General features: G+C 42.0%; 1 protein-coding gene across 3 annotated transcripts in view; it reads right to left on the bottom strand.

Annotated features, from left to right (window-relative positions):
* Positions 1-8,277: 8,277 nt before the first annotated feature.
* The window catches only part of LOC109030447 (limbic system-associated membrane protein), a 688,975-nt gene continuing 674,817 nt past the window's right edge, over positions 8,278-22,435 (bottom strand). For all 3 annotated transcript variants that reach the window (XM_072303110.1, XM_072303109.1, XM_072303108.1), the window contains one exon: positions 8,278-8,487. In XM_072303110.1, the coding sequence (XP_072159211.1) occupies positions 8,372-8,487 (116 nt within the window). In that variant the 3' untranslated portion in view covers positions 8,278-8,371. The remainder of the gene's footprint in view (positions 8,488-22,435) is intronic.

The following is a 22,435-nucleotide window of genomic DNA, read 5'->3' as shown; positions in this document are numbered from 1 at the left end:
GGTCCAAAATGATTCACGAGTCGATCAGACTTGACAATCGCAGATATTCGACCATACCCGAAACGTCAAGGAATTAACACTCGTTTTTTACTGTTTTTCGGTTCAGGAAGCTCCGGCGAGCCTCGGGACCACGCGGAATCGATTCTACGCCTCCAAGTCTCTACATGGGATTTGATACTAGTCTCGGATTATTTTCTTTCATCGGAATGAATCGGGAAAAATCGACTGGGGTTTCATGGACTAAAAGAGCTTTGATACAAAAATAGCTTTTTCCAGCCCCTTCTGGAACCGACTTGAAAATCCCACTCCGCGGGTCAATTCCAAGCGAGCTTACTTGGTTCCGACCCGATCGGCTAACTATCGATTTTGACGCTAAAAATTTAGTCCATGTAACCCCTGTCGATTTTTCCCAATTTGGGACTGAGAAAAACATTGCAAGATTTCAGTCGCATCCTATGAAGTTAGAGGCGTAGAATCGATTCCGCATAGTCTTGGTTCTCCGCGAGACTTCTCTAGCCGAAAAACAGTCAAAAACGAGCTTTTCTGACCAATTTTTGACTCTTTATCTAGAGCGTTTTCAGCGGACAGCCCGAAGCGAGGGACTCGCGGAGCTTTTCAGACTGGACAATCGCACTTAGCGGGTCAATTCCAAGCGAGCTTCCTTGGTTTCAGCCTGATCGGCGAACTTTCGATTTCGACCCCGAAAATTTAGTCCGTGGCTCGTACCCCTGCAGATTTTTCTCGATTTGGGACTGAGAAAAAAATTTCAAGATTTCAGTCGCATCCTATGTAGTTGGAGGCGTAGAATCGATTCCGCACAGTCTTGGCTCTCTGCAAGGCTTCCTGTGCCAAAGAACAGTCAAAGAGTGGTCAAAAACGAGCTTCTCTGACCACTTATTCCCTGTTTCTCTGGAGCGTTTTCAGCGGATAGCTCAGAGCGAGAGACTCGCGGAGAATTTCCGACTCGAAAATCGAACTCAGCGGGTCAATTCCAAGCGAGCTCAAATCCAAAGGAGTCAACGTCACGAGATAATCGAATGGCTTGGAGGACAAGGCCCACACGGCGCACAAGTGCAGTTTCTCCTATTTCGAGAAATACGTGTTTGAAGTTTCGAAATTGTACATGAATCCTTATGGCGGAATAAAAACTCAAACTGACATTTTGATGCTTAAAAATTGGAATTTGGGAGCGAATTTTTCACGGAATATGCATCAAGACTAGTTTTACTCGGAATTAAAACTGGCGTTACATGGACTACATTTTTAGCGTCAAAATCAAAAGTTCGTCGATCGAGCCGAAAGCAAGCTTGACCGCTTGGAAATGACCCGCTGAGTGCGATTTTCCAGTAGAAAAAGCTCCGCGAGTCCCTTGCTTTGAGCTATCCGCTGAAAACACTCCAGAAAAAGAGTCGAAAATTGGTCTGAAAAACTCGTTCTTGACCAGTTTTTGACTGTTTCTCGGCTCAGGAAGTCAGGCCGAGAGTCGAGACCGTGCTGAATCGATTCTACGCCTCCAAATACATAGGATGCGACTGATATCTCGAATTTTTGTTCTCACTCCAAAATCGAGGAAAATCGACAGGCGTTACAGGGACTTAATTTTTAGCGTCAAAATCGAAAGTTCGCCGATCGAGCCGAAAGCAAGCGTAGCCACTTGGAAATGACCCGCTGAGTGCGATTTTCCAGTCGGAAAAGCTCCGCAAGTCCCTCGCTTAGAGCTTTCTGCTGAAAACGCTTCAGAGAAAGAGTCAAAAATTGGTGTGAAAAGATCGTCTTTGACCAGTTTTTGACTGATTCTCGGCTTAGGAAGTCAGGCCGAGAGTCGGGACCGTGCGGGATCGATTCGACGCCTCCATTTAATTAGGATGCGACTGAAATCTCAAATTTTTTTTCTTAGTCAAAAAATGCTTCGAGGTTTCCGCTGAAAACGCCCTAGAGAAAGAGTCAAAAGTTCGTCTGAAAAGCTCGTTTTTGACCACTCGATGACTTGAGTCGGGACCTTGTGGAATCGATTCTACACCTCCAAATACGTAGGATGCGACTGACATTTCGAAATTATTTTCTCAGTCCAAGTCCAAAAAAGAGAAAAATTGACATATGGGTCACATCGACTAAGTTTTTCAGGTCATTTACACAAAAAAAAATTTCGGTCTAAATTTTACACAATCTGATCCAGCCGCCTGCGCTCTCTTCATTTAAAAAGGACGTAGATACGGAAAACAATCTTAATATTATTTCAAAATAATATTCCTCGGCATTTTCCCAATATGCAACTCGATTTAAACACCCAAAATTATGAACTTTTTGGTCAACATCATTGTACAAGGCCACTCATAATGGATACAGAAGAGCGCCTTCAAATCAATCCGTAAACTCAATGTAAAATTCTGATACCACTATTGGCGCGTCACGGCAGTCATTTTGCATACCCGGCCATTTGAAGGCGTCTTTATGACTTCAGGCAAACTGGTCAAAAACGAGTGTTTCTGGTCACTTTTTGAGTTATTCTCTGGATCGTCTTCCGCGGATAGTTCGAAGCGAAGGACTCGCTTAGCTTTCCGGACTCGAAAATCGCAATCAGCGGGTCATTTCCAAGCGAGCTTACTTGGTTTCTGCCCGATCAGCGAATTTTCGATTTTGATGCTAAAAATTTAGTCCATGTAACCCATGTCAATTTTTCTCGACTTTGGACTGAGAAAAAAATTTCAAGATTTCAGACGCATTCTATGAAGTTGGATGCGTAGAATCGATTCCGCACAGTCTTGGCTCTCTGCGAGGCTTCTTGAGCCGAGGGACAGTCAGGAACAGGTCAAAAACGAGCTTTTCTGACCACTTTATGACTCTTTCTCTAGAGTAATGTTTAGCAGATATAGCTCTGAGCGAGGGACTCACGGAGCTTTCCGGACTCGAAAATCGCACTTCGCGGGTCAATTCAAAGCGAGCTTACTTTGCTCCGACCCGATCGGTGAACTATCGATTTTGACGCTAATAATTTAGTCCATGTAACCCCTGTCGATTTTTGTCGATTTAGGACTGAGAGAAAAATTTCAAGATTTCAGTCGCATCCTATGTAGTTGGAGGCGTAGAATCGATTCTGCACAGTCTTGGCTCTCTGCGAGGCTTCTTGAGCCGAGGGACAGTCAGAAACAGGTAAAAAACGAGCTTTTCTGACCACTTTTTGACTCTTTCTCTAGAGCAATTTTTAGCGGATAACTCGGAGCTAGGGACTCGCGGAGCTTTTTCGATTTGAAAATCGTACTCAGCGGGTCATTTTCAATCGAGCTTACTTGGTTTCGGCCCGACCGGCGAACTTTCGATTTTGACGCTAAAGAATTTAGTCCATGTAACCCCTGTCGATTTTTCTCGATTTGGGATTGAGAAAAAAATTTCGATATTTCAGTCGCATCCTACGCAAACGGAGGCGTAGAATCAATTCCGCACGGTCTTGACTCTCTGCGAGGCTCCCTGAGCCGAGAAACATTCAAAAACTGGTCACAAACGAGCATTTCTGACTCCTTTTTTAATCTTTCTCTGGAGCGTTTTCAGCTGATAGCTCGAAGCGAGGGAGTCGCAGACCTTTTCCAACTCGAAAATCGCACTCAGCGGGTCAGTTCCTTACCTAGTCAGTTACCTTACTTGGTGTCGGTCCGATTGGCGAACTTTTGATTTTGTCCAGACGAGAACAAGTCACAAACAGGTAAAAAACGAGCATTTCTGACCACTTTATGACCCTTTCTCTGGAGCGTTTTCAGTAGATAGCTCTGAGCGAGGGACTCGCGGAGCTTTCCGGACTCGAAAATCGCACTCAGCGGGTCAATTCCAAGAGAGCTTACTTGGTTCCGACCCGATCGGCTAACTATCGATTTTGACGCTAAAAATTTAGTCCATGTAACCCCTGTCGATTTTTCCCAATTTGGGACTGAGAAAAACATGGCAAGATTTCAGTCGCATCCTATGAAGTTAGAGGCGTAGAATCGATTCCGCATAGTCTTGGTTCTCCGCGAGCCTTCTCTAGCCGAAAAACAGTCAAAAACGAGCTTTTCTGACCAATTTTTGACTCTTTATCTAGAGCTTTTTCAGCGGACAGCCCGAAGCGAGGGACTCGCCGATCTTTTCAGACTGGAGAATCGCACTTGGCGGGTCAATTCCAAGCGAGCTTCCTTGGTTTCAGCCTGATCGGCGAACTTTCGATTTCGACCCCAAAAATTTAGTCCGTGGTTCGTAAGTACCCCAGTAGATTTTTCTCGATTTGGGACTGAGAAAAAAATTTCGAGATTTCAGTCGCATCGTATGTAGTTGGAAGCGTAGAATCGATTCCGCACAGTCTTGGCTCTCTGCGAGGCTTCCTCAGCCAAAGAGCAGTCAAAAAGTGGTCAAAAAAGACCTTTTTCGACCACTTTTTGCCTGTTTCTCTGGAGCGTTTTCAGCAGATAGCTCAAAGCGAAGGACTCGCGGAGCTTTTCCAACTCGAAAATCGAACTCAGCGGGTCAATTCCAAGCGAGCTCAGATCCAAAGGAGTCAACGTCACGAAATAATCGAATGGCTTGGAGGACAAGGCGCACACGGCGCATTCGAAATTATACATGAATCCTTATGGCGGAATAAAAACTCAAACTGACATTTTGATGCTTAAAAATTGGAATTTTGGAGCGAATTTTTCACGGAATATGCATCAAGACTAGTTTTACTCGGAATTAAAACTGGCGTTACATGGACTAAATTTTTAGCGTCAAAATCGAAAGTTCGCCGATCGAGCCGAAAGCAAGCTTGGCCGCTTGGTAATGACCCGCTGAGTGCGATTTTCCAGTCAGGAAAGCTCCGCGAGTCTCACGCTTCAAGCTATTCGCTGAAAACGCTCCAGAGAGAAAGTCGAATATTGGTCTGAAAAGCTCGTTTATGACCAGTTTTTGACTGTTTCTCGGCTCGACAAAATCAAAAGTTCGCCAATCGGGCCGACACCAAGTAAGGTAACTTGGAAGGGACCCGCTGAGTTCGATTTTTAAGTCGGAAAAGCTCAACAAGTCCCTCGCTTCGAGCTCTCTGCTGAAAACGCTCCAGAGAAGCAGTCAAAAAGTGGTCAGAAATGCTCGTTTTTTACCTGTTTCTGACTGTTTCTTGGCGTCGAAAGTCTCACCGAGAGTCGGAACTGTGCAAAATCGAGTCTACGCCTCCAACTACGTAGGATCCGATTGATATCTCGAAATTTTTTTCTCAGTCCAAAATCGAGAAAAATCGACAGGGGTTAATTTTTCGGGTAAAAATCGAAAGTTCGCCGATCGCGCCAAAACCAAGTAAGCTCGCTTGGAATTGACCCGCTAAGTGCGATTTCCGAGTCCAGAAAGCTCCGCGAGTCCCTCGCTTAGAGGTCTCTGCTGAAAACGCTCGAGAGAGAGAGTCAAAAAGTGGTCAGAAAAGCTCGTTTTTTACCTGTGTCGGACAGTTTCTCGACTCAGGAAGCTTCGCTGAGTGTTGGGAGCGTGCGGAATCGATTCTACGCAACCGACTACATACGAGGCGACTGAAATCTTAAAATTTTTTTCTCAGTCCATATTCTAGATTAATCGACAGGGACGAAATATTTTGGGTCAAAACCGAAAGTTCGCCGATCGGGCCGAAACAAAGTAAGCTCGCTTGAAATTGACCAGCTGAGTGCGATTTTCGAGTCATAATAACTCTGCGAGTTCCCCGCTTAAAGCTATCTGCTGAAAACGCACCAGAGAAAGAGTCAAGAAGTGGTCAGAAATGGTCGTTTTTGACCAGTTTTTAACTGTTTCCCGGCTCAGGAAGCCTCGCCGAGAGTCAAGACCATGCGCAATCGATTCGACGCCTCCAACTACGTAGGATGCGACTGAAATCTCGAATTTTTATTTTCAGTCCAAAATCGAGAAAAATCGACAGGGGTTACATGGACTAAATTTTTTGAGTCAAAATCGAAAAGTTTTCCGATCGCGCCAAAACCAAGCTATTCAGCTTGGAAATGACCCGCTGAGTGCGATATTCTAGTCGGAAAAGCTCCGCGAGTCTCTCGCTTCGAGCTATTCGCTGAAAACGCTACAGAGAGAGAAAGAGTTAGAAAGTCGTCAAAGACACTCGTTTTTGAACAGTTTATGACTGTTTCTCGGCTCAGGAAGCCTCGCCGAGAGTCAAGACCATGCGCAATCGATTCTACGCCTCCAACTACGTAGGATGCGACTGAAATCTCGATTTTTTTTTTTCAGTCCAAAGTCGAGAAAAATCGACAGGGGTTACATGGACTAAATTTTTTGAGTCAAAATCGAAAGTTCTCCGATCGCGCCAAAACCAAGCTAGTCAGCTTGGAAATGACCCGCTGAGTGCGATTTTCTAGTCGGAAAAGCTCCGCGAGTCCCTCGCTTCGAGCTATTCGCTGAAAACGCTGCAGAGAGAGAGAGAGAGAGAGTCAGTAAGTCGTCAGAGACACTCGTTTTTGAACAGTTTATGACTGTTTCTCGGCTCAGGAAGCCTCGCCGAGAGTCAAGACTGTGCGCAATCGATTCTACGCCTCCAACTACGTAGGATGCAACTGATATCTCGAATTTTTTTTTTCAGTCCAAAATCGAGAAAAATCGACAGGGGTTACATGGATTAATTTTTTGAGTCAAAATCGAAAGTTCTCCGATCGCGCCAAAACCAAGCTAGTTAGCTTGGAAATGACCCGCTGAGTGCGATTTTCTCCGCGAGTCCCTCGCTTCGAGCTATTCGCTGAAAACGCTGCAGAGAGAGAGAGAGTCAGAGAGTCGTCAGAGACACTCGTTTTTGAACAGTTAATGACTGTTTCTCGGCTCAGAAGCCTCGCCGAGAGTCAAGAGCATGCGCAATCGATTCTACGCCTCCATCTACGTAGGATGCGACTTAAATCTCGAATTTTTTTTTTCAGTCCAAAATCGAGAAAAATCGACAGGGGTTACATGGACTAAATTTTTTGAGTCAAATTCGAAAGTTCTCCGATCGTGCCAAAACCAAGCTAGTCAGCTTGGAAATGACCCGCTGAGTGCGATATTCTAGTCGGAAAAGCTCCGCGAGTCCCTCGCTTCGAGCTATCTGCTGAAAACGCACCAGAGAAAGAGTCAAGAAGTGGTCAGAAATGGTCGTTTTTGACCAGTTTTTAACTGTTTCCCGGCTCAGGAAGCCTCGCCGAGAGTCAAGACCATGCGCAGTCGATTCTACGCCTCCAACTACGTAGGATGCGACTGAAATCTCGAATTTTTTTTTTCAGTTCAAAATCGAGAAAAATCGACAGGGGTTACATGGACTAAATTTTTTGAGTCAAAATCGAAAGTTCTCCGATTGCGCCCAAAGGAAGCTAGTCGGCTTGGAAATGACCCCACGAGTCCGCTGGACGGCGGTATTCGCGAAAGTCGCCCGCAGGAACATTTCATGAACTATTGTATTTACAAATGCATTTGAGAGCTGATAGAAATTCTCAACAACGTCCTGCGCTCACATGTTTGAATTGAAATGGGCATAAAGGTTCAAGCTTTTGATTTACGCTTTTTCACGTTTCAAATGACGGCAAGAAGAGTCAAATATACATTTACGCAAGAAAAAATGAATACTGATGGAACCATTTATAATCGACCAAAAGTTTTGCTCAGTTGCCTACCTTTATGGACTGTTTGAATCATTAAATTAATTTTTCATGAAAACATCGTCAGTTGGATTGTCAAGATTGATCTTTGAATTCATTTTGACTTGAGCAGGTATTGTGAGCTCGAAAAGCAGATCTGTGAATGGCTATATGGCGGTTAATTGGCAGACGGTCCAAATTCGACCGAGTTCGACAGAGATGAACGGAGCCACAAAATTTTTACTACATTTTGTTTATGTTTAATCCATCTTTGATTGGAGGATTTCTTGTCTTTTTTGCTCAAAACTGCATCCACGGAGATCTAAATTTTCAGGGTTTTTTAGGAAAGGTTATAATTTTTCTTGTAACAATTTTATTTGACCGAGTTTATCAGAAAGGAACCTACCTACATTTTCGAAAAATTGAGTTAAGAATATTTTTGAGTTCCGCATGTCGTATATTTCGTCCCGCCCAAAACTCAAAGTCGAAACAGAAAATTGGTTTGTGAAAAGAGGGGTTAAAATTAATCTCCTACATTAAGTCTCATGGAGAATTAAAACTTCATACCCCTTTTTCTCAGTTTCAACTTAATGTGGGTTGGTTCCTTTCTGTTAAACTCGGTCTAATTATTGCAGTTCGCTAGTTTCACTCAGATGAGAGGCAAGGTTATTAAATAATTTTCAAAGCGAGATCGAATCTAATGAAATATTTATTGACTTAACTGATCAAGTATAATAAAATTAACTTAACGCGATTTTTATTTACAAAAGACAATTTTCAAAATACTACGTTTTAGACAAAGACGATGAGAAGAATATACACGCTAACATGAGCCACAGAGAGGGGCATTGGAGCCAGCTGGGTCCCTTTCCTCCGTGTTGCATTGCAGCTGGGTTTTCACCTGCAACAGAAAGCAAAAAATATCCAGTCAAATTAAAGTTTTTAATTAAGATGTAACAATCATACAAAAGGACAGGGATGCTCTTAAAATCCGATTTTTTACACCTGAGAGATCACAGTTTTTGTCGATTATAGTTTAAATTTTTCAGTGATGGTAATATGGTTGAAATTTGTCAATAATGTTAAGTTGTATTTTTAATAGTTAAGATAAGCCTTTTAAAGACATAAAATATGTCTATAAGTGTGTTTTGTGCAGTTTTTTAAGTGCAAAAAAATAACAACCCTGAGGGATAAAAATTGTCCTATATTAGCAAATTTAGCCTTGGACCTTTTCTAATGCACGGTCACACTTACCCTGCCATGCTAAGAAAAAACGCCGTATATGCCCTCAGGAGTTGCCAAATTTCTTTCAATAAAATGCGAATTTGAGGGAAAACTTACTTTTCTCCCTCTTTTTCTTCCCCTTTTTTCAGTGAAAATATTATACTTCATTTGAAAAGCATTTACATTTTTAAAACGTGGCAAATATTTGTAAAACGTTTTCCAAGCGATGGCATCGATATTAGTCGATGAGTCGATTAGTTGAAAGATACCTTATAAAAATAAATTGAAGAGGGGACAAAATAAAAAAAAAAACTCGCAATCATTCATTTTAACCCATTTTTTCATTGATCTTTTAGAGTCAAAAAGTCCAATTTTGAGCGTATAGTTGCGCGCACACTACGCTGCAGCGCAGTAAAATCACAAAATATATAAATTAAAGTGCTTTGGAAATCATCAAACACAGAATCACCTCAATATTTACAAAATGCACATAATATTTTCCTTTATTACATATTTTTTTTCATCATTTGAAAGGAGTATAATCCACGCAGTGTGTGCAAACATTTTACGAGTTTAAATATAGGAACCTAACACAGAGCGGAGCGGCGTGCTGCTAGCACGAAACGCGCACTGGCGCCTACAAACCTAACAGGGATACTTCACGCATTGCGCAATGCGTGAAGTATCCCCGTTAGGTTTGTAGGCGCCAATGCGCCTTTCGCATTGGCCGCCCGTCCGCCGCGCCGCAGCGTGCCACGGCGCCTCAAGCAACTATTTCACACCATAGGTATTGCACAGTATATCATACGCAATTGAAGGCACTCCAACATATTAAGAAAGACAGGAATCCTTTTTATTTTTATTTGTTTTAAAGAGGCAATGCTATTACAGTTTCTTTCTCGTTCTTATCATTTCCTAATCGGGGGATTGGTCGGTCATGGGCCGGACGTAATCAAACGGCACTTTCGACCCCGGATTCGAGGCCAGGGATGTATGGGATGTAGGTAGGTCCATGCACCCCTTCCCCCCTCGGCCCATTCTAGGGTTGGGCGTGAATCCTAGAGTTAGATCTGTGTGCATGTAAGCACCCGTATTTTAATTGAGCGCCGCTGAGTGATTCTGGTTTTAAGCAGCGCCGCTACAGCTCTCCCGCTAATTTGAGCGGCACTCAAAAGGTGAGACGAAATTTTAAAAGCTTCGACGCGGATACTTTAAGACTCCATCGATGCCAGTTTGCGTGAGAAAAAAACCAAGGCAGGGATTTTCGGAGGAAACGAGTGTTTTATATTGAAATATTGAACTCTGCCGTGGCATAACGTTCAAAAAATATTGTGAACAGCGAATCAGACGTATTAAAATCTAACGGAACTAAATTTATTCCAAGATGAGCCTTAAAATCCATAGGGATAAATGCATGACAGGGCTCATGTCACCACCTTCCGGTCAAAGTTTCGCAAGCATCGTGCGACGTTTCAAAATTTCCACACCGCCTTTTAATTTTTTTAAAGGGAAATCGTTGGTTGAATCTGATTCAGAGTTTCACTGAATTTTATCAGCAGCAGAAAGAAATTTCAGTAAAATTTTCCGACAGCTTCGTTGAAGAATTTCTCTGTAAAAAAATAAATTGGCGGCGGAAATGTTGAAACGTCGCATGACGCTTGTGATACTTTGGCCGAAGGTGACGATGTCACAAAAGATTCGGTCCGCCCTGATTTAAATGATTTCGGCGATACGATTTTATAACTGCGATTGTTTAGTTGTCGGCTTAATTTGCCGAGCTGGAACACACTTCAGTTTGGAATCTGGCATTTTATGGCGACTCGAAAGTATGCTCCAGTTCGACAGAACTGCAACTTTGTTGACGTTTGGATAATAATTCAGATACACAAGATTTAGCTGCGGTCGAAATTCTTTGAAATTTTCCCCCGAAATACATTCCTCAGTTTCCTTAAACATTGTATTAAATGGTAACTTAAAGGTATGTGTTCCAGCTTCGCACAATCCGGATGTTTTTGCAATACTTTCAGATGCGCTGTATTAAATCGTGAAACAAATTCCCTGAAAATTTCAAAGGAAAGTATTCACAAATTTTCCAGGAAATTCGCACTACATTAGAATAAATCTAGCAACGTCCACATGCTGGATTGTACGCATTATAAAAAAAATCGGGACAGATTTTCAGCTATTTTCTGCGATTTGCTCATTTACATCCAAAAATGTATTTAAAATGTTTACTGAAAAGTGACTGTCCGCGGTGGAGAGGGGTAGGAGAAATTTTTGTCGAGTTGGATCCAAATTTGGAGTTTGTGTGAACTGAAGCTTATTTTCCCGTGCGGAGGGTCACAAGTTGACTTCCTCTTGCAATGAAGAACCACCACTCCTGACTTATTTTAGAAACAACATATGCTCCGTTAATGTCCACGTACGGACAGGTGCTTTAATGGACGGATCAGAACTTAGAAATAGTGGTTCCTTATTGCAAAATGCAGACCAAGTATTGGAAAGTGTTATGTTCGATACTGTCGTAGAAGTGATGGAAAATGTAGTGATTTGTGAGGGAAACAAGGCAGCATGGCGACGGGTGGTTTGTTGGATATGGCGAATGGCGATAAGGCTGCGAACATTTCCATACGGTTTTCCAGTCCATAAAATCTCTGCCGTGCACACGACTCATATCGTCGGTCCTCTGACATGAGCGCCTATTTCTATTCCAACATGAGTTCTGGAGAGCGTTCTGTTGCACGGGGAACAAGGCTCAGGCGAAAATTGAGATGCTTCCCTACGTCAGAGGGGCGACGATATGCCATCCCCAACGGCTCCTCACATCCATGTGCATCCCTCAATCTGTAGGGTTTTTTTTTCAAGTCATGGTCGCACTTAATTTACAGGATGGATAAAGCTCGAAATAAAAAAAGAGCAAAGCTCGTCGCAAGATCTTTATCTTTTTCATGGCATATTAGGGTGCCAGGGCGGCTTATTTCAATAAATTAAACTGAGTAATTGCAAAATTAACAAGGCATCCAGACAGAGTGTTCCAATCTTCGTCAAAACAAACGCAGTCGAGCAGTTCTCCGTTTGGTTAATACCTACACAGGCTGCCCCACAATGACCCGGACGGACACTGTAACTCAATAACCATAATCAACAAATTGAGCTGATCTTGAGCTCATTTGAAAGATAAAGTTAAAAGGAAGCAATTGCGTTAAAGGCCACTTTATTTGGATGAAAATTGACTGAATTATGACACTTTCAAAATGGGGCGTAATAAAATACCCTACCGTTTTTTCAACTTGTTTCTTCTCGTTTTACTCATCAAACTTTTCCGGCGATCTTTCCCTCACAAAAAGAACTTGGTAACAAATGCTTTTAAGCGCTCAGCCGATAGGCAGCGCTTTTTGATTTCGACTTGCCTCTGAGCACTAGTATACTAGTGCTAATGCGTTTAAATGGCGCACCAGCTCATCGATGTGTAGTCTTTTTTTTTTGGGGGGGGGGGGGGTTCATTTTTAAAATAAATAAAGCTGTGAAAACTGTATTTTATGCTTTTAACGTAATGCGCAGGTAGTTTCGATCGTTTGTCTATAAGAAAATTTCTTAGCGCTGGAGTAATTCTTATCGAAATTGATCGTTGAACTCAAATGAAGCCTTAAAAAAACGCGCCAGATGAGCTCAACGGTGAGCTCATTTTCGGGAAACAAAAATACGTGTTTACGGTTTCCTTGGTAACCTTTGTTTGCTATCAGCTGATGTTTTATTTCCATTTCCCAGCCAAGTCGACGGAGTTTATACGTCCTTTCTTCATTAAATACATTTACTAACACCTGAGCGCTTTTCTAATACGACCGACAGTATCAGAACTCTCCCGCTTGTTTTTTATTCTGTGGGCATGGTTTTTCAGCACTTTGTAACCAATAAAACCACGGTGGACAGCTGTTATCATTGCCAAGTTCTGACGGATTTTCACAAGCACATCTCGCGGAAACTGTATAACAGGAAGTATGCACCGCCGCAAACCGTGGTACGCGTTTCGTGTGTTATGCAGTCTTTTTTTAATTACTTAAAAATTTGTGAAAAATCTAAGTATATTCAAGGACGTTTCGTCGCTCTCCGGAAAAAGGAACGTAACTCCATTCCAAAGTTCCAAAATTGACTACAAAAATTCAATTTTCCACAAGAATATATCGCTGATTAATTTTTGTCCAAATTTTGCATCCAATTTTAGCCGGAGATCGGCGGAGAAAATCGGTGGAATTTTCAATTAGGAATGACAACAATTCTCCCGGTGAAAATGCAATTAACGGGGAAAAATTTGGCAAGAATGAAATATAGTTACGTTCTTGCCGTGGCGTGCTTTGCGATGAATCGATTGATCTGCTATTTAAATCTATGGACAAGGATCGATTATCTAAGGGCTCGCAACGAACACCTAAATAATCGATTCTTTACTACAGCTTCAAATGGAGAAAACGTCACCTTCCAGGCAAAGTATCACAAGCGCCATGCGACGTTTAAAAATTTCCGCCGCCATTTTATTTCTTTACTGAAAAATTGTTGGTTGAATCTGTTTGGAAATTTCACTAAATTTTATCGGCAGCACAAAGAAAATTCAGTGAAATTTTCGGACAGCCTCGTTGATCAATTTCTCTGTAAAAAAATAAAATGGCGGCGGAAATTTTTAAACGTCGCATGGCGCTTGTGATACTTTGCCTGGAAGGTGACGAAATATCGATAATCGATCACCTACGCCACGCCACTGGTTCTACCGTAAGGGAGACGATGATTTGAAGGCGTCACGAACCTCGAAGGTAGAAAAACAAAGCCAACGAAGATGAAAGGGTAAAGAGAGGGGGAGGAAGGGAGAAAGAGAGCAAGAAAAGAACAAGGGGAGGTAAAAGGGCATCCTGGAGGTAAAAATAGAGGAGCGCTAAGTCGTAAAGTTTAGCCTTTCCTTGCAGTAAATAGACTTATTTTTCGGTGCAGCGCTTTAGGCGTCCTGTTCGAGAGGCGGGGAAAGAGAATCCCGGGATCAGAGGAACAGGCGAAAATATGAGGAAAGTTTCAAAAGTAACGACATTATTGCTCAAGTTAAGTAATACAACTGCTCAGTGACGCTGCGCCGCGCCGAATCAACTCGCACAGCTCCGCAGCTTCAAAACAGAATTGTATACTCTTCCAAACTGCGAACCGAGGAGTCTTTGCTTCCTCAGTCGGGCTCGAGTCACAGGCTGCCAAAATAGTTGGATTAACTTCGCCGAAGAGCAACCAAGTTTATGTCTATTTTATTTTATTTTTTTTGGAATATAAGGGGTCTTCTTACACGGCTGAAAAAAACGACATGGTAAAGAATTCTACGGATAACCCTTTCCCTGTTAAACATTATGGAGTCTAATAGAGGAGTTGGGTGCAGGAGGGGCGTTTCTTGGTTGCGGTGTGTCAGAGTCTCCAGTGATAGGTTATATCTTAGAGAGGGAAATATTGGGTGCATTTTCTGACGTTTTACGTCTTCATCCTTGCGATAACCATGACAAATATTCAGTAAAAGATACACTAATTGCATTTTGATTTAATTACAATGGATGAAACGTAGTAGAGATTTTGAACCATCAACCATTAATAATTCAGTATGATGGATATTTTCTCCAACATGCGTTAAAAAATTCAGCATACAGCTGAAAATCTCAATACAGAGGGAAAAAGCTCATATGAGCACAGTTTTCCCTCAAAGAGATATGGTGTTTGGTGCAACTCTATAGTTACGTCCATTCAGGAAGGCAACTGCAGATGCGTTTCGGCCTTGTTGGGCCAATCCTCAGAGCAGTGCAGCCTCCTGCATTTTCTGCTACCAAGCTTGACAAGTCGTGAAAAAACCAGCCCGAGACTTGGGCAAGCGGACGTTTGCGGCAAGTAAACTTGCGCCATCTAAATGGAGTGCCACTACTGCAGTTTCGACCGTTAAGGCCGTAGTTTAAGGGCGCTAAAGCCAGGATTGTACTTCGCAAATGGATAATTTTTGCAGAAAAATTAAAAAATTAAGAGGCAGGAGTAATTTAACTAAAGAATAAAAGGAACTCAAATCTACAATATAATGCAACAAAAAATTGGAAAATCTCATCATGTAAATACAGAAGATTCGAAAACGCCTTCAATTGAAGCGTGATACCTCACGCGTTCCGGAGGGTTCAAATAGTTGTATCCCTGCGCCTCAGCAAGGCGATGGAAGCTTAATATTGAAGTACCGTCCCCGCTTGGTTTTTCGGTTTTCCTGTGCCGCTACTTCAGTTTCGACCGTTAAGGCCGTAGTTTAAGGGCGCTAAAGCCAGGATTGTACTTTGCAAATGAATAATTTTTGCAGAATAATTAAAAATTATGACGCAGGAGTAATTTAACTAAATAATAAAAGGAACTCAAATCTACGATATAATGCAAAAAAACTAACGTAGTATAAGGGCTCTAAAGCCAGGGTTGTATTTTGCAAAAAGATAATTGTTGTAGAATGATTAAAAATTAAGAAGCAGGAATAATATAACTAAATAATAAAAGGAACTCAAATCTACAATATAATGCAAAAAAATTTGGAAAATCTCGTCGTGGAAGTTTAATATTGAAGTAGCGTTTATTTCGCAATTCACGGCCGCCTGGGCCGCATCTCTTTCGGTGTTGAAGTATGTGCATTGGAAAAATGCATGATCAGGGTCATCCATTTTCGCACCACATATGAAACATCCCGGATCTTCTCTGATCTTATATTTGTGTAGACTCGAACCGAAGCAGCCATGTCCTGTCAAGAACTGTGACAGATAGTAATCAGGGACACCATGCCCCCTGTAAATCCACTCAAAGAAACTATTGCCAATAATTGTTCTAGTCCATCTTTCTCTGTCGCCTTTCCAATAAATTTCGTTGTACCATTTCTCTAATATATTTTGTCTTATCTCACTCTTATCTTCTGTTTTATTCATGATTCTTATTCTCTCTTCGACCATCAATTCAGGAGGGGGGATGCCCGAGATCACATCCAAGGCAAAATCGGAACACGTCCGGTACCCACTGCAGAGGGACAATTTGAGGGGTCTTATTGTTTGTCTAATAGTCTTTATGTTTTTCTTTAACTTCATTCCTTCGTGCCATATTTGGATTCCATAAAAGATTATGGAAAGGATTGCATTGATTATTAGTTTCTCTTTTAGAAAAGAGGGTCCTTTGACATTCGGTAGTAAGAACTTATATCAGTGGCGTGGCGTGCTTTGCGATTTATCGATTGTTGTGCCATTTAAACCAATGGAAAAGGATCGATAGTCAGGGTGTTCGCAGCGTACACCTTAAAAATCGATTCTTTACCATAGGCTTAAATGGCAGGACAATTGATGTATCGCAAAGCACGCCACGCCACTGACTTATATCATTTTGCTACTTTCCTTGCTTTCTCACAAACGGTGTTTATATGACAACTCATGTTAAAGTTCTTTCCGAGTTGAAAGCCAAGGTATCTCATATTGTCTTTAGGTTTAATAATATCTTCTCCAACTTGGAGCTTTGCATCCTCTCTGTCCACTTTCTGTTCAATATTGTTGTGATTCCTTTCTTGAGATCACTGTATACATTAACAAAAAAATGTTTACTCGGCGTATCGACCCGGAGCCCCGCACGGGAGCGAACTAAATTACAAGAGATTTTTCCATGGCGCACGCCTGAAACCAGACGGGGAATTTATTCGAGTTGTGAAGCTGGTTTTGCGGAACAGCTGGCTTTGATCGGGCGGAGTACGAGTGTCTTGCTTCGCGGATCGCGCGAAACGACTCGTTATATTTTAACGAAATCCACGCGCCGCGCCGCGCCGCTCGGATAAGTCATTTTGCTTTTTGTAAACAGCTGCTTCGGTTTCCCGCCCGACACGGACACGTCCGCGTAATTTGTAATGCCCAACGCCAAGCCCGGAATCGGATTCCGCGAATTAAAACCGAACCCCACGCTCGGCTGTTGCCGGACCGCGATCCCCAACACAACATTGTCCCCTTACGAGTTGGATGTAGAGTACCTATATAGGGTGAGTATGGACATCTGGAAATATGTAGCTCTTAGTAGAGTACCTTTATAGACAGAGTATGGCCATTTCTGTTCCGGTTTTTCATTGGTCGCGAGCGAATAGGCTGACACGATGCTCTTAGGGCCGTAAATAAACAAACAAGATGGCTGTTATCAGCAAGGAAGATTCACATCTTACATCCTCCTGTGATAAAGGTGAAAGGCGATTTAATAATGTTTCGTTTGTTTTTCGTGTGTTATTCGTAGATATGCTGGTTTAAATTGTTACTGCCGCATAATTGAAATTTTTGTCAAATTTAGCTTCTTATCGATGTTACGGTGAGCCGCCATCTTGTTTGTTTATATACGGCCCTAAGAGCATCATGAAGCCTAAAAACTCGTTGACCAATCAAAAAGCGGAACAGTTTTCCTGTAGTAAAAAGATACGAATGGCCATACTCTGTCTATAAAGGTACTCTAGCTCTTAGGGCCCAAAAGGGTAGGTAACCTTTGGAAACGAAAAATGTCACTGTCAGTCTTTAGACTCCAATATCAAACGAAAATGGACAAGAAAATCCATAAGTAAGCATTCTTCCGCAAAAATCAGAAAATTTATGCAAAAACTAAGTCAAATACGTGCTTTACCAGCGACAGTTCCCAACAATTAAGACTATAAATCACTCTGGATAATTTGAATTCATAGATTGCCCACCCTTTTGGGCTCTAAAAGCTCCATCACCTATGACTTCAAACTTTTCGACATGTCCATACCCTCCCTATATAGGTACTTTAGTTGGATGTGTTCTGCCGTGCTAAGGAAGAACGCCGTTTGAACCTTCAGACGCTGCCAAGCTTCCTCCGATGAAAACCGAATTTACTGGAAAAATTGTGGATATATTTCCCAAAATTTTCAGACAATTTCATACGCAACTGAATCTAAAACATCTGCGAATTTCAAAGAAAAATGTGCATGAATGTCGTTAAAAATACATGTTTTTAAGGGGAATTTGGTAACTTTCGAATGTTCATACGGCGTTCTCCCTTGGCACGGCAGTATTAGTGATTCGTCGCGGTTTCTAGCGCGCGATTATGTCAAAAATCACTCATAATTAGATTTCTTACGAGAAACCTGTTTGGAAGTTTTACGTTTATATTTGATTGGAGAATGAGAGTTTAGCAAATATTGAGTTCGAGTGCGGAAAAGGATGAAGTAGGTTTGGCGACGAAGACGAAGAAGAAAAGAAAGAAGAAAAGGTGAGAGGTTTTGACAAAAATCAAATAACAGCATTACAAGTTGCCAACCTTTCCCTGACTTGATTCACAGGCGCATCATAGCGTTGCTGTGGCATCAAGAAGAGACGCCTTCAATCAAACCGTATTCTCACAATCACAACGCCTAGATACAACAATACGTGTTCGAGGGATGTCCGCGTTGCATAGCCGCAAAATTGAAGGCGTTATAATTCTCGTCTTCTTCTTTGAGGTAGAATGTTCACGCCGCGGCCGCTCGGAGGCGTCAAATTACGTTTTAAGCGTTCACTCTCTTGATTGGACGCATTTATAACAAGTGGAACTATACCATTGTGATATGAGCCCTAGCATGCGTGTATTCTTATGAATCTCATGGTTCACGTCAAAATGGATATAGTTCCTTTTGATCTATGGTGATTCGTCAAGGTTTCTGGCGTGGACGGTCTGGCGCCCATTATATCTCATCGTCTCTGCCAAAAATCTTGACGGATTTTGAATTTTTAGCGAAAAAAATGACGAGAGTCCCTATGCATGAGCCTAAAGAATCAATCTGAACCAAAAATTGGAAAAATTCAGAGAAATGAACGCAGAATCCTGTTTTGGAAAAAGACTTCGAATTCAATCCATCCAGTCTTTCATTTCTCTGATTTTTCCAAATTTTTGTTTTAGAATGATTCGTTAGGCACATGCGCAGGGGGGTGCTAGGTCATTTTTCCTAATTTTTTTTTTCCTACATCAGGTTTTCCTAATACTTTTTTCCTACTCAATTTTTCTCCCATCACAGTTAGTCCTACGAGTGAGATGTCCCATTGGCTTTTTTCCTAAGGGTGTTTGTCCTAATAATCCTATAATAATTGAAACGTAAACATGAGTAGAGTAGAGTGAAATTTTTCAGACAGAGTAAAGTTTTCTCAGTGAGCCGAATATAAGCGCGTGAACAGGAGACATCACAAGCTGAGCCTTCTATACCCTCAATTTAAGAAGGAGGATGAAGCTCGCCACAACTTTAACTTGTGAGGTACCTATGTTGTTTTTTTACTCTCTCGATCCCCTAGTTTTAAAATTGAATTTAGGACAAATGCCCCTAGGAAAAAATCCAGTAGGACATCTCACTCGTAGGATGTGAACTGTGATGGGACAAAAAACGAGTAGGAAAAAAGTATCAGGAAAAACTGCAGTAGGAAAAAATGTTTTAGGAAAAATGACTTGCCACCGCGCAGGGGCTATCATCCTTTTTTTGGCTAAAAATTCAAACTTTACCGAGATTTTCGGCATGATTGATGCAATATATCGCCAGTGGATCAAGTCACAGACAAGTTGGCGACTTGTAACTCGGTAATTTGGTTTTTGACCAAGCCTCTCTCCCTCTTTTCTTTATTTCCTTCTTAGTCCCCGCCAAAAAAAACCGATTTCATCCTTGTCCACACGCGAACTTAATGTTTTCTAAATTCTCATCCGGCAACCAAATATAACCGGAAAACTTCCGGCCAGGTTTCATGTAAACAATTGAATTATGAGTGAGAATTAGTGATGCAGTCATGCTCTTTATGTTAAAAAAATCCTGACTTTTCCGTGAAAAAACCAGCCCGAGACTTGGGCAAGCGGACGTTTGCGGCAAGTAAACTTGCGCCATCTAAATGGAGTGCCACTACTGCAGTTTCGACCGTTAAGGCCGTAGTTTAAGGGCGCTAAAGCCAGGATTGTACTTCGCAAATGGATAATTTTTGCAGAAAAATTAAAAAATTAAGAGGCAGGAGTAATTTAACTAAAGAATAAAAGGAACTCAAATCTACAATATAATGCAACAAAAAATTGGAAAATCTCATCATGTAAATACAGAAGATTCGAAAACGCCTTCAATTGAAGCGTGATACCTCACGCGTTCCGGAGGGTTCAAATAGTTGTATCCCTGCGCCTCAGCAAGGCGATGGAAGCTTAATATTGAAGTACCGTCCCCGCTTGGTTTTTCGGTTTTCCTGTGCCGCTACTTCAGTTTCGACCGTTAAGGCCGTAGTTTAAGGGCGCTAAAGCCAGGATTGTACTTTGCAAATGAATAATTTTTGCAGAATAATTAAAAATTATGACGCAGGAGTAATTTAACTAAATAATAAAAGGAACTCAAATCTACGATATAATGCAAAAAAACTAACGTAGTATAAGGGCTCTAAAGCCAGGGTTGTATTTTGCAAAAAGATAATTGTTGTAGAATGATTAAAAATTAAGAAGCAGGAATAATATAACTAAATTAACGTCCATTTTGAATTGAGCCCTATCATGCATGTTTTCAACTGGATCTCAGATTTCACGTCAGAATGGATGTAGTTCTTTTTGATTAAAGTACGTCTCGTTGAGACATGCGTCCTTTTTAAGCTACCATAGGTAGAAATCCGAGGACCAAAAACTAAAATATTTGAAGTCTGGCAGCACAGGAACCACGTATGTTGGCGCAGAACATCTGCAAATCTACACGCGGCTAAAAATATCCCTTCAAACGATTCGTCAGTTCTATTTCCATGCGAAGTATCAGCAATTAACTTTCAGCTTTTAATTAATTTTCGACACGGCCTCTCTAATTGCTTCGCTTCTCCTGCAGCGTCAGGAATTTAACTTCCGACAATGTTGTATAAACTTTAAGATTGCGGCATTCAGCTCTTTCGTGGCATAAGCCGAGTATTTTTCAATTTGTGTAGCTATGCATTCAGGTAAAGGAATCAACTGTGCTCGCTTCCTGATTCCGCAATTAGAATCTTAATTGCATTGGCGGATCCAGCATTTTGGCACCACTGTCTTTTCTCCATTTAAACCTATGAAAATGTATCGATTCTTGGGGGGCCAGGTGCTCCAACAAGAATCGATTATTTAGCATAGGTTTAAATGGAGCAAATCCAGCGTTGCCAAATTCCTGGATCCGCCTCTGCTTAATTGCACACGAATTTCAGCCCTACAAACTATTCGGCATTCAACGTTCTATACTTTTTGAAAATAATTTGTTGTATTCTGCTACTTTTGGTCAGGAAAACTAACCATTTTTCATATTTAACCTGTGTTTTGGGTTTTTACGTCTTAAACACTACCTCTACACCTCTTATTTGACTGTTTGGGGCATTAGATTAAGGAATGTCATCATAAGCAGATCCAAGGAGGGGGGTTTGCCCTTCCCCTTCCTCCCCGTTTGCCCGAAAAAAAAGGAGAAAGAATAAGGGAAGAAACGGGGGAAGGAAGATGAAAGTGGAAGCTTATGTTTGGTAATTCTTCATGACGAAATTGGCTCAAACTGCATAATAGATGCTTTAAAATTTCGAAAATTTTCGGGAGGAGCCCTCCCACCCCCTTACGCCTCCCGATCTGAGTGTCCGGATCCACCTGCGAGTGTCATTTTCGGAAAATAATAAGGCAGGGGGTCAAACTAAACATTGCGAACAGAGATACGTGGATTAGAACTTTAGCTATCGATATATTGGGAATCCTACGGTCTGAGTCCATCAATCTAAGGTTAAAAACCCCCGATACGGCCGATTTAGCGCTTCCCTGGTTAATGCTTAACTATTCACGGCGTCACGGCTGGGGGGAGGGAGTGAAGGGGGGGGGGGGGCTCCGAATTTAGCCGAGTATCATGGAGCGCCGCGTTAAGTCGCGGGGGCGAAGGAAGACGAGTCCCCATGCAGGGGGGGGGGGGGTGGGGGCATGTTTGAAGAGCTTTTGATTGGCTAGGGAAGTTGGGCGCTGTGTATTGAATCCAGATGCCCGAGTTAAGGCTGTTAAGTCGGCTGACAACTTGATGCCTGTCGATGATTTGATACCGCCCGGGCGCCCGTGAGATAGGCCTCGCCGCACCGACGAACGTGACGCCGCATATTCGCCGTTTAACAGCGTTGCCAGCTTCCCTTCATGCCCATAATTTAATTCTATTTTCTCTAAATGGAGATGTTGCATGTGTGAGGAATTTGCGATTTGGCTATAGATTCATATGTACAATTTCGCGAAAAACACGATGGTACCACTGGTTGTTTCTGAAATCAACTCCCAAGCTCAAAAAAAGCTCTCCGGTTGAGGCCAAAATGGAGGGGATATCCCACGCTATCCTGAGAGTCCACCTCTACATCAAGACAAACTCTCTATGCGAAGATAGGGAGCAAATACATTAAGAGGGCTGCCACTTTATTTGGGGACTCTAAAACTGTAAAATACGGCAACCCTGCTAATGAATTTGCACCCTATCTTCGCATGGAGAGTTTGTCTTGATGTAGAGGTGGACTCTCAGGATAGCGTGGGATATCCCCTCCATTTTGGCCTCAAGTTGAGAGCTGAATTTGCGATTTGACTATAGACTCATATGTAAAATTTCGCGAGAA

This window comes from Bemisia tabaci, chromosome 8 (assembly GCF_918797505.1).
Source record: "Bemisia tabaci chromosome 8, PGI_BMITA_v3".
NCBI lineage: Eukaryota > Metazoa > Arthropoda > Insecta > Hemiptera > Aleyrodidae > Bemisia > Bemisia tabaci.
This window is presented reverse-complemented; position numbering and strand designations above follow the sequence as displayed.